This window comes from Giraffa tippelskirchi, chromosome X (genome assembly GCF_054371585.1).
Source record: "Giraffa tippelskirchi isolate mGirTip1 chromosome X, T2T-mGirTip1v1.2.pri, whole genome shotgun sequence".
Taxonomy (NCBI): Eukaryota; Metazoa; Chordata; class Mammalia; order Artiodactyla; family Giraffidae; genus Giraffa; species Giraffa tippelskirchi.
This window is the reverse complement of record NC_137289.1, coordinates 90,565,777-90,578,846: the sequence shown is the minus strand read 5'-3', so window position 1 is coordinate 90,578,846 and position 13,070 is coordinate 90,565,777. Positions and strand designations below refer to the sequence as shown.

At 41.0% G+C, this 13,070-nt stretch overlaps 1 protein-coding gene across 4 annotated transcripts in view; it reads right to left on the bottom strand.

Moving 5' to 3' along the window:
- OPHN1 (oligophrenin 1) overlaps positions 1–6,262 on the bottom strand; it is a 658,667-nt gene extending 652,405 nt beyond the window's left edge. For all 4 annotated transcript variants that reach the window (XM_081567319.1, XM_081567322.1, XM_081567321.1 and 1 more), the window contains exons 1-2: positions 5,088–6,262; positions 4,789–4,946 (exon numbers count right to left, since the gene is read on the bottom strand). In XM_081567319.1, coding sequence (XP_081423445.1) covers positions 4,789–4,942 — 154 coding nt within the window. In that variant the 5' untranslated portion in view covers positions 4,943–4,946; positions 5,088–6,262. The remainder of the gene's footprint in view (positions 1–4,788; positions 4,947–5,087) is intronic.
- Between the last annotated feature and the right edge of the window lie 6,808 nt (positions 6,263–13,070).

The window sequence follows — 13,070 nt, the reverse complement described above, 5'->3', positions numbered from 1 at the left end:
CACAGCCACTCTCATTTCATGTGCGTATTATCTATAGCTGCTTTCTTGCAACAATGGCAATCAAGTAATTGCCACAGAGACTACATGCCCTCAAAGCCTAAAATATTGCCCTTTACGGAAGAGGTCTACTGACCCCTGAGCTATATCAAAGAAAATTTAAAGTTCCTAATAATCTGCAGAAAAGTCACAAATATTTGTTTAGAATTGGAACATCTTATATCACTCTCAGATGAATCTTCTTAAAACACAATTCAGACCATGCCTCTCTGCTACCAAAAATGTTTTTAATACTCCCTGCCTGTAAAGAAAAGCCTAAAGTAATTAATAGGTCATGCACAGTCAAGGCCCTCAACCTTCCATTCCAAGGTCATCTCCCAAACTTCTCTCCTTGCACCATATAACCCAGATGACCTGAATTATTTGCTATCCCTTTACATTCTCTATGTCATTTCTACTACATGAAATTCCCTGTCCTGAATATAGTGCAATGCAGGGCCCTCAGAGTCAGATCTGGGCTCTAATATAGACTCCTGCCCTTATCAGCTGAGAAAGTTACTTAATTCCTCTGAACTTCAGTTTTCTCACATAAAGAGTGCAAATAATAATCCTTGCCTCATAAGTCTGTTATAAGATTTTAATTCTTGGCATACAGGAACATTAAAAAGCAGAGACATTACTTTGTTGACAAAGGCCCGTATAGTCAAAGCTATGGTTTTTCCAGTAGTCACGTATGGATGTGAGAGTTGGAACATAAAGAAGGCTGAGCACCAAAGAATTGATGCTTTTGAACTGTGGTGTTGGAGAAGACTCTTAAGAGTCCCTTGGGCTGCAAGGAGATCAAACCAGTCAATCCTAAAGGAAATATTCATCTGAAGGATGGACGCTGAAGCTGAAGCTCTAATACTTTGGCCACCTGATGCAAAGAGCCAACTCATTGAAAAGACCCTGATTCTGGGAAAGATTGAAGGCAGGAGAAGGGGACAACAGAGGATGAGATGGTTGGATGGCATCACTGACTCAATGGACACAAGTTTGAGCAAGCTCCAGGAGATGGTGAAGGACACGGAAGCCCGGCCTGCTGCAATCCATGAGGTCGCAAAGAGTCAGACACGACTGAGCAACTGAACAACAACAACAACATATAGGAACAGCTAAATAAGTGATAAGTCAATTCTGCCCAATTACAATGCTATTTTCTCCTTTGCTTTTCCTTATCCTTCCACAGGGAAATTACCTCTCCATCATGTTGTATACCATGGTATCCACCTGTCCCACTCTATGGCTCTGATTCGTATCTACTACCTTATATTTTAGTGATCTCTACACATACCTTATCTCCCCTACCAGTCTAGGACCTCCTTGAGGGCAGGATCCCATCTGTGACTTTCTCTGTAACATTTGTAACAACCCTGAGAACAATGGCTTGAATTTAGTATGTGAATAAGTATTTACTGAGTGAATGATACATGTTCACTGAATTATATAACATTTATTAGGTGTATCATGTTATGTTGGGATATAAACAGAGGCCACATCACTTGTTGTAAATACCTAGCCTAAGTGCATAGAAAATATTCATACAACATCAGGGACCAAAGCTGCCAATATAAAAACAAAGAACAGGGACTTCCCTAGTGGTCCAGTGGCTAAGAATCCACCTTGCAATGCAGGGGACATTGGTTTAATCCCTGCTTGGGGAACTAGGATTCCACATGCCATGGGGCAGCCTGCAAGCCACAACAAAAGATCCCACATGCCCAATGCAGCCAAATAAATAAATATTTTTAAAAAAAGAACAAAAAGAACAGTGGGCAATATATTCACCTTTCATAGTGCCAATGTTTTTATTTGTCATTGGTTTAAATTATACCACCATTTTTTACTCCAACAATTATGAATAGATCACATTTAAGGGTAGGGGGCAAATCAGTCACTTTCCCAAAGAAGACATACTGAATATCACTCATAACATCAATTACCTCTGAGCACAGATCTAAGAAAATCTAGATATTCAAATAGGATCCATATTTAATAAATTAATTATCACACACAGCTGTGACTAAAACCTTATCTGTACAAGATCAAACACAAGCAGAAAATCAAGTTCCAACTAGCTTAACAACTTAAAAACTGCAGCTGATTTTTGCGGTGTGATGAACCAAGTTTCATTGGTTACTAGAAACACTAACCAGTTGATATGATCGTCAATTTAATAAATTAAATGAAAGAGTGCCAATAATTCTTTACTTTTAATGCCAGATTCCAAGTGACAAAATGAATCCACACACATAAACAAAATTAATCACTGAGCCACGCCAATATAGGGAATGAATTTTCCAACAAGATGACAGCAAAAAATGTTTCCAACTACTTTTGTTTATGGATTTCCCTTTAGAAACCTACCAAAAAGTGTATTCAGCCAGTATATTATTAACCTGAAGATGTATTATCAGCAACTTAAAATATTTAGCCGTTTCCATTTACAAAATACTTTCACAATCCATTAACTCCTTTGAGCCTCAAAGCAACTCGGTGAGGTGCATATAATTACCCCCATTTTATATCTGAAATATATGATATGTGCCTTCCTATCCCAAAATGGTGAAGCCAAGATTGTAACCCAGGTCTTCTAATCTAATTCCAGTGTTCTCTCTTCCTTTTTCCTCCATACAAAGCAAAAGCATACCTTTGTTTTGCATCTACCTCACTTACTCTGAAAAAGTTGCCCAGCTAGCCCATTTTGAGGAAGCAGAGTGGGAGTATAAACATTACTGTGGTCAAGACAGCGGGAAACATCCTGTCTTTGCCTCTAGCAAATCATGTTTTTAGAATCATGTAACTTAAAGAAAAGAAATGGAGTCTGGACTAGCTGCTGGGTTTTATTTCCTAACTGTCCTATTTTTGGCTTTCTGTGTCTACTCAGGAAAGGAAAACCACCATAAATACCAAGAACCCCCTGAGCCAAAATAACTCTTGGATCTTCTGCCCATATGCAAAGGTTTAAACCTGCATAATTGTCGACTCTCACCACTTTTAATCCCCCAAAAGGAAAGAATAAAAACCGCAACTTACCACTTGCCTAGAAAACTTTTGCCCTTCCTCTACCATTTTATTGAACTGTATTTTTTCTGAAGCATCTTAATCTCTCTGACATGCCTTAACAACTCATTTTTTAGCACAAATACTTTCAGCTTATCCTGCACGTCACAAACCCAGTTCCTTCTGGGGGCTTAGATGAGCTTCATTTAACTATGAATACTGCACTAAGTAGTTTACAGTAACAAGTAAATAAAAAAGAAAATCCAAATAGTTCCCGCTTTTCCTTTCAGGAGCCCTCACCTTTCTAACTACTTTTGTAGCACAATCAGCATATCTTTAACCTCTCAATGAAGTCTATTAAGTGGCAACACACCCCAAACCCAGGGCTAAAGTCTCTAAGGATCAGCATTTCAAATACCCCATCTTTAAAATGCTACCAAGAGTTTACTCTTGTTCAGACTAAAATAAGACACACCATCACATGATCCAATTCAATGAAACAACAAGTAGGAACTTGCAACACTTATGACCAAAGTAGGCAGACAACATATACAGGGAAAGCCCAGACTCCAAGGGGCAAATCAGGAGAGCTGCACAACAAACACCACTGCACTGTGGCTCCCAGGTCTTTCTCCTTGCTCTTGGTTGGCTGTATTCGCCTTAAGAATGTCCCCACGCTGGACTAGACACACTATTTGTGGGATAAACCCACTCAGAAAAAAAATATTACAGGTATACAGAATATATTTGCCAGTGACTTTGACTTTATTTTTCATAATCATCCTTCAACCAAGAAGAGAAAAAATGAATTATCACCACCCATTCCCTATCTTCCATTCTTCTGGGTATATACTTTGGCACAATGGATTGATCTGCCTGCACTCTTGTTGGGGATGTTTATTATTCTTTCTCTTACTCCAAACCTTCTGCCAATTAGCAGAAATAAAAAATCTATACACAGTGGGGAGGCGGGGGAAGGTCCCAGAGTTCTTAGTTCTGAGGACCCGGAAAGCCAAGCCAGGTGAGGTTCCTTCAGCCTGGTGACTCCCAACCTGAGCTCTCTACTATGCTCCCAGGGAGCTGGGCTCCTCCTGCTAGGGACTAGGCAAGTCTCTGTTACACCTGCGAGGAGAATTCAGTGGCACATGAGGTCATTTAATAATTATGAACTTAGGCCAACCTTGAACAAAACCATAACTCAGTAACTTAGAGGGAAAAAAAAAAAAAAAACACTAGGGCAAACGTGCTTTCCTTAGAAAATAACTTGCCATTGGCAATTTTTTACTACCCCCATATTTATCTGCAGCAACCAGAGGCCAAACAAGAACAAAACCCTGACTCAAGCTGCTGGCCTGAATTCCCAATTCTTTAGGAGGTTGTGGGGCAGTTCCTTGGTCAGCTTAGATGTCTTTTTCATACATGGGTATAAACATGTCTGACAGCACAAGTGGCCTGTCCCTTTAGAACAGGAGTCTGACAAGAAAGGATAGCTGCCGAACAAGGCAGTCCCTCAGCTACAGATCCTGTGTTATAAAACCAAAACCACTAAAGGGAAAAACCCCAATTCTAGTTGTAGCCACCAACTTCCACTTCTACTGACCCCACTTCCAAAATATCCGGCAAAACCATGGGCCTCAGACACTTGGGCTGGGAATCACCCTGAATCCCCCCTTCCCCCGTGGTGTGGAAGATCTCCAAAGGCCAGAGTCACCGGCTCACGGAAACTGCTCATCGAAGTCTTCCACTTACTTCTCATTGCGCTGATAAGCGCGTTGCCGTCTTTGATCACATCTTTGATGAATTTATTGGTCCTCTCCAGTTCCTGCTCATAACACTTGAGCCTCTCGCGGAAATCAGGACTGTCCAGGTAGCAGTCGCTGAACTCCAGCGGGGGATGCCCCATGGTTCTGATGACAGGGATTGGAAGGAGAAAGGAAAAACACAAAGACCAAGAGCATCAGTGACACAGTACGAGGAAAAGATGGGTTGAGCAGAGTGCAGGACCCGTTTAGGAAGCTGTAGCCTCCCTCCCTTTAGAGGACAGATACCTGTTCAGATGAGATTCCTGGGGACAGCTGGCTGGTCTGTACCGGAAACGGGCGGCCCGGCGATTGCTTCAGGTGACAGGGCGAGCTAACTAACGCAGTTGGATCCCGGCGGGGTGCTGCTTAACAAGCAACATGCCCCCTAGTCATCGCTCCCCTGACAAGCAGCAGAAACCAACTCGTCTCTCCTCCGGAGAACGGCCTTCCCGAGCAACTGCAAACGTGACACTTCGGCCCGCCCAGGGTGTAGGCGGGGGTGAGCGCTGAGGGTGGGAGGTGCCTCTCCTTGCTCCCAGCTGCCGAGCCAGTGGAAGATTTCCTTTGCCGAGCTCCGCGGGTAATCCGAAGTGCACTGTCCCCTCCCCCTTCTTAAAGCCAGCGCCTCCGCCCTTCCCCGGCGAAGCCCTCGTACCAAGGCAGGGTACTCTGGTTCATTAAACTGTATCTTACTTGCACCCTAGGGTCTCTTTACCAGAATCTGCCGTCTCCTAAAGTTCTTCCTGGTCCGAGGGAGCGGCCTGTTGTCCTGCTAAGCGCCAGAGGTGTTAAGCGGCCGACAATGAAACGTAGCCTTCCTCCAAAGACGCCCAAACGGGAAGAGGAGGGCAACAGCGCGACGCACAATAGCTGCGGTAGCCCGGCGCTTCCCTACGGAAACTGGGGAGCAGTCAGCTCCCTAGACTCCAGCTGGAAAGCGTGGCGGCTTGGGAGATGTAGTCTTTCCGTTTCGCGCCCTGTGACTCCTTCCTGCGATCTCCGCATTACCCAGCCTGGGCGCCCGCTCTCACATAGAGTATTCCCAGCCCACCCCAGCTAATAGCTGTCCCAGCGCAGCCTCCAGGGGCAGGTGCGCCCGCACTAGTTGTTGTTGTTTTTCAGTCGCCAAGCCGTGTGGGAATCTCTTGCGACTCAATGGACTGTAGCCCACCAGGCTCCTCTGTCCGTGGGCTTTCCAAGGAAGCATACTGGAGTGGGTTGCCATTTCCTTCTCCAAGGGATCTTCCCCACCCAGGGACCAAACCCTCATATCCTGCATTAGCAGGCAGATTCTTTACCACTAAGCCACCTGGGAAGCCCCTGGAGTATACCTGGAAAGTTTCCAAAATGGGAGGGAGTGAGAACCCAGGAGAGATCAACTGTGGGATGATGTCTCTCACTTCTCTTTATTTGGCTGGATTGTTTGTTGTTTTTTTCCTTCCTCTCTTTCCAGCTTCCCTCTGACTGACCCACTTCTATTTCTCCTCCCTTTCCCATTTCTATGAGCTCTAATTCCCATGTGCCTTCTACCTGAAGGGTTGACTCCTGCTCTTGGATCTCTGTGTTAAGCTCAGAACCCTCTGCCAGAGAAAAGGAGGCCATAATTAGGAATTTATTTTTCCCTGAATGGGACCACAAAGTGTGGTTTTTGTGATCCAACTCATTGCATTGGCTGTTGATTAAAGCACGTGCTTTTCCATGTGTAAGTAGAAAAGCTATAAAGAGGATGTTATAAACTATCTTGCAGCTTCCCTGAGAGGCTTCTTGTCCATTGTCTATTGTAAGAGAACTAGGGCTACTCTTACAGGTGGCTGCCTTTAGACTAACAGTAGCTGCTGCTGCTGCTGCTGCTGCTGCTGCTGCTGCTGCTAAGTCGCTTCAGTCGTGTCCGACTCTGTGCAACCCCATGGACAGCAGCCCACCAGGCTCCGCTGTCCCTGGGATTCTCCAGGCAAGAACACTGGAGTGGGTTGCCATATCCTTCTCCAATGCATGAAAATGAAAAGTGAAAGTGAAGTTGCTCAGTCGTGTCCGACTCTTCATGACCCCATGGACTGCAGCCTACCAGGCTCCTCTGTCCATGGGATTTCCAGGCAAGAGTACTGGAGTAGGGTGCCATTGCCTTCTCCGTAACAGTAGCTAGGGGCTGGAAAATAGTGTGTACATGAGCAAAAAGATTGATTTTAATTTTGGGAAAGTGTTTAGATTACATTGCCTTGTAAAGAAAGCCAAGAAAGCCAGAACTGAAGGAGATTGTAAATAGAGTAGTAACAGCTTCCCTACCTGTATTAGTATCTTATTGCTGCTGTAACAAATTATCGCCAACTTGTTGACTTGAAATAGCACAAATTTATTATCTTACACTTTCAGAAGTCAGAAATTAAAAATAGAACTCTGTAGGCCAAATCAAGATGTCAAATAGGCTGTGTTCCTTTCTGGAGACTCTTAAGAGAGAATCCATTTCCTTGCCTTTTCCAGCCTCTGGCAGCTGTCCACATACCTTGGCTCATAGCCCCTTTCCTCCATATTTAAAGCCAGTAGTGGCCAGTCAAGTCTCTCTCCCACTGCATCACTTTGACACTGACCTTCCTGCCTCCCTCTTTCTCTTATAAGGACCCACCAATAACCCAAGATAATCTCCCCATCTCAAGATACTTAACTTAAGCCTGCAAAGTCCTTTTGTCATGCAAGACAATACAGTCACACATTCTAGGGATTGTGACATGGATGTCTATGGAAGAAATATTCTTTACCTTCCACACAATCTATAATTCCATAATCCAGTTTGCACATGTATGGGGGCATGCATGCTCAGTGGCTCAGCCGTTTCCAACTCTTTGGGACCCCATGGACTGTAACCCAATAGACTCCTCTGTCCATGGAATTTTCCAGGCAAGAATACTGGAGTGGGCTGCCATTTCCTACTCCAGGGGATCTTCCCCACTCAGGGACCAAACGTGCATCTCCTGCATCAGCAGGCAGATTCTTTACCACTAAAGCCACCTGGGAAGCCCATAACCCACTTCATGATTCCTCAAAACAATCTTATGAAGTTAGTATTAATACCCATTTAAAGATGAAATAGCTGAGTTGAAGACAGGTTAAGTGACTTAACCTCAGCTAGTTTAAACTTGAGCCTATCCTGCTTTTAAAAAAAAATCTTTTTTTTAATTTTTTCAATTGGAGTATAATGGCTTTAGAGTGCCATGTGTACAGTTCTGCTGTACAGCAATGTGAATCAGCTATATGTATACATATATATACTCCTTTTTGAGCTCCCTCCCTCTTGAGCCTCCCTCCTACCACCCATCTCACCCTTCTAGGCCACCACAGAGCACCAAGCTGAACTTCCTGTGCTATATAGCAGCTTCCCACTAGCCATCTGTCCTACATGTGGAGCCTACCTTGCTCTTAACTACTACACTATATCGCAGTAATGGACAAGAGTCCAATGAGGAAACTTTCTGAGAATTAATAGGTAGCCACATTCTAGGAAAGGATTTTATTTCCTACTCAGTTTTCTTTATGAGAAAGTGTCCATTTTCTTTAAAAAAAATACCAATGCAGGTACTAAGGGAAGATGCCCAAGGAATGGGTAAATGGTCTTTCATTCCAGGAAGATTTCCTATAATATTCATCAACTAATTCAGCAAACATTTATTGAACACCTGCTTTATTTCTTGATTTATAGAGCCTATGCCTATACTTTCATCATGATGAAAATTATCATTAACATTACTAATGTTTAGCTATCATCTAATCCTTGCACTCAAAGTGTTTTACAGTCATCTGTGTTATCCTTTTACTAGACAATGAAACTAAAATGTAGAGAAATAAAAGTATCCTGGACCAAATACCAAGGAAGAAAGAGGGTTAAAATTAGAACTTAGTCCTTCAGTTAATAGCAGTATTAATTGTTATCCTAGATGCTTTGCACACATTAAACCTAACCCTGACAAACCCTCTTTAGTATTGGGATCTTCAAATGTTTGTTCACATAATTCCTAAAAGTTTTTTGAGAAGCTATTTACTCCCTCACTCATTTCTAAGTTAACATCTAAATTTTTTCATCATGTTTAAACAGTTGCAAAAGGTATAATTTCTAGCATACTATACGTATTGACAATTTAAAATAAAACTGCTATATTACATATTTAAAGATATTCATTGGATTCTAGAAACCAGGGCAATTGATGTCTATCATCAAACACTAAACTTGAAATCGTGTAAACTTTTCTTTAACCATCAGGAAAAATACATTGTTTCTTTTTTCTCCTTGAAATCAAATATCCATTACATTCTTCCTACAGAATCATAGCCTATCATAATATATTTTTATAGTTGAAAGTCCCCTACTGAACTCCATATTGAATTTTTCTGCAACAAAATAGGTACATAAATAGAAGTTGAATTATTTTTATTTCCTTGTAGCCATGTGTCTAATTATAAAAAGTCTTCTAGATTGAGTTATAGTTGCAATTGTTATAAATACCTAACAGGTAAAAATAGCATGAAGATATTATACATCATGATTATTATTAAACATAAAACATAAAATTTTATTTGAAATGCATCTATTAGTGAGATGGATGAGAAAGAGGTAGGTTACAGGGTCTTGAGTTAAAGAAGATTCCTGGATGTGAATATTTGAATTGTTGTTTTACTTAGCCTCAAGGGTTTATACAGCCTGAGTCAAAGAATCACAGTAAGATTGCTGACATTTGAAAGGTATGCTTTTCTTTTTAGAGATTGGGGAAAAGAGGTGGGGAAAAGAAGTGGGAAAGGCAAATCATTTTTAGCAAATATTTAGCAAACATCATTTACCAAATAGTACTAAAGGAATTTAGTGACTTGAAAATTGCTTCCCTTTCAACTTTATTCATGATTGGTAAATGGATAAATAAACTATGATACATCCATGGAAGGGAATATCATTCGGGGCTAAAAGGAAATGTGCTATCATGATATCACTTATATACGGAATCTAAAAAAATGATAAAAATGAACTTATTTACAAAACAGAAATAGAGTCACAGATGTAGAAAACAAACATGGTTACAGGGGTGGGGTGGAAAGTAGGAGGGGGAATAAACTGGAAGATTGGGATTGACATATACATACCACTATATATAAAATAAGGACAGGGAACTTGTCCTGGGATATATAATATAGCACAGGGAACTCTAAACAGTACTCTGTAATAGCCTACATGGGAAAATAATCTATAAAAAAGAGTGGATGTATATGTATAACTAACTGATCCATTTTGCTGTACAGCAGAAACTAACACAACAATGTAAATCAACTATACTCCAATAAAAATTTTACAAAATAAAAGAAATGAGCTATTAAGACATGAAAAAACATGGAGGAAACACATGCACATATTACCAAGTGAAAGAAGTCAATCTGAAAAGACTACAGACTAAATGATGCCAACTATGTGATATTCTGAAAAGGGCAAAACTATGGAGACAGTATAAAGATCAATTGTTGCCAGGATTGTGAGGAGGGGAGAGAGAAAGGAATAGGTAGAATACCAAAGGATTTTTATACTAGTACAAATGCTCTGTATGATGTCATAATGGTGGATACATCTCATCATATACTTGTCCAAACACATAGAATGTACAACACCAAGAGTGAACCGTAGTGTAAAATTTGGACTTTGAGTGATTATGATGTAGTTTCAATGTAAGTTCATCAAATGTGCCACTCTAGTGGAGGATGTTGATAATGAGGGGAAGTTATGCATATATTGGAGGCAGCAGTATAGAGGAAATCTCTGTACCTCCCTCTCAAGTTTTGTGACCCTAAAACTGCCCTAAAAAATAAAGTCTTTAAACTTTTGTGGGGGGACAGAAATCCTATTTCCCATGCATCTTGTATGTCAAAGTAACAACACCTCCACAGTCTTAATTCATGACAAATACCTCACCCCTAAAGAATCATACTATTTCAGCTGTGATGCTGTGGAAAGAATATTGAGTTTAAAGAAATACAAGTAACAGAGGCCTGAAGTTGAATCTGACTCCACTCTTTAGAAATGCTGTGACCTTGAGCAAGTCATGTAAACTGTCCTTGGAATTGTACCTTCTTCTAAGGGTTAACCATAGGTAATGTATATGGAAGTGTCTGGCACATAATAACTCCTTGATAAATGTTGGTTGGATCCAATGCTTTTTCATTGTTCTTGTTCTGATGAATAGCATCAGAGGCAGGGAGGAGTCATTATTCACAATGATATTCCTAGAAAACATTACTCTCTCTCTCTCTCTCTCTCTCTCTCTATATATATATATATATATATATATATATATATATATATAATAACAGAACTTGATCCCTGTTCTTCATCATCATAGGAAACTAAATTAACATCAACTCACATAGAAACTCTAATCAGGTTTGTGGTGTAATTAATATGCTATCTCAACTTTCAGGACACTCACAGGGTCTGCAGCTTTGTAACATGGCAAAGACTCTCAGAGTTTAAGAGCTAGAACATGAAATTAAGTTAATCATTTTAGTGGATTACTCCAAGATGTAGTTGCAGGACAGTTGTAAGGGTCAACAATGTTCAGTTCAGGTTGTCCAGGATAAGAGCTTATTAGTTTGATGTGTCTGTCTGTCCATCCTTCATGCTGGAATCAGAACCAGAGGGAATCAGAAGAGAGGGAAAGTAAAGAAATTAGATGTTATAGATTTTTAGGAAAGGCAATGTTCTTGCCCAAGAAAGCAAAATACATATCCAGTATTAACTTAATATGCCAGTTTCTGTTTCACCTCTCCCATGTGGGACCATAGCTAGATTCATTAAAATATTTCTTTACAGCGCTTGTTAATCATTTACTTTTCTCCATATATAAAAAAGTGAAATGAGTTCTTTTGAAAATGGTCTCAGTTCAGTTTAGTCACCCAGTCATGCCCAATTCTTTGCAACCCCATGGACTGCAGCACGCCAGGCTTCCCCATCCATCACCAACTCTCGGAGCTTACTCAAACTCATGTCCCTTGAGTCGCTAATGCCATCCAACCATCTCATTCTCTGTTGCCCCCTTCTCCTCCTGCCTTCAATCTTTACCAGCATCACAGTTTTTTCAAATGAGTCAGTTCTTCGCATCAGGTGGCTAAAGTATTGACATTTCAGCATCAGTCCTTTCAATGAATATTCAGGACTGATAGCTTTTAGGATTGACTGATTTGATCTCCTTGAACTCCTAGGGCCTCTCAATAGTCTTCTCCAACACCACAGTTGAAAAGCACCAATTCTTTGGTGCTCGGCTTTGTGTATAGTCCAACTCTTACATCCATACATGACTACTGGAAAAAACATAGCTTTGAGTAGCCTGACCTTTGTTGGCTAAGTAATGTCTCTGCTTTTTAATATGTTGTCTAGGTTGGTCATAGCTTCTCTTTCAAGGAGCAAGTGACTTTTAATTTCATGGCTGCAGTCACCATCTGCAGTGATTTGGAGCCCAGAAAAATAAAGTCTCTCACTGTTTCCATTATTTCTCATTTATTTGCCATGAACTGATGGGACCAGATGCCATGATCTTAGTTTTCTGAATGTTGAGCTTTAAGCCAGCTTTTTCACTCTCCTCTTTCACTTTCATCAGGAGGCTCTTTAGTTCTTCTTCGCTTTCTGCCATAAGGGTGGTGTCATCTGCATATCTGAGGTTATTGATATTTCTCCCAGCAGTCTTGATTCCAGCTTGCACTTCATCCAGCCAGCATTTCTCATGGTGTACCCTGCATATAAGTTAAATAAGCAGGGTGACAATATACAGCCTTGATGTACCCCTTTCCTGATTTGGAACCAGTCTGTTGTTGCATGTACAGTTCTAACTGTTGATTCTTCACCTGTATACAGATTTCTCAGGAGGCAGGTCAGGTGGTCTGGTATTCCCATCTCTTTAAGAATTGTCCACAGTTTGTTGTGATCCACTAGTCAAAGGTTTTGGTAGTCACTAAAGCAGAAGTAGATGTTTTTCTGGAACTCTCTTGCTTTCTCGATGATCCAACAGATGTTGGTAATTTGATCTATGGTTCCACTTCCTTTTCTAAATCCAGCTTGAACATCTGGAATTACACTGTTCATGTACTGTTGAAGCCTTGCTTGGAGAATTTTGAGCATTACTTTGCTAGCATGTGAGATGAGTGCAATTGTGTGGTAGTTTGAATATTCTTTGGCATTGCCTTTCTTTGGGATTGGAATGAAAACTGACC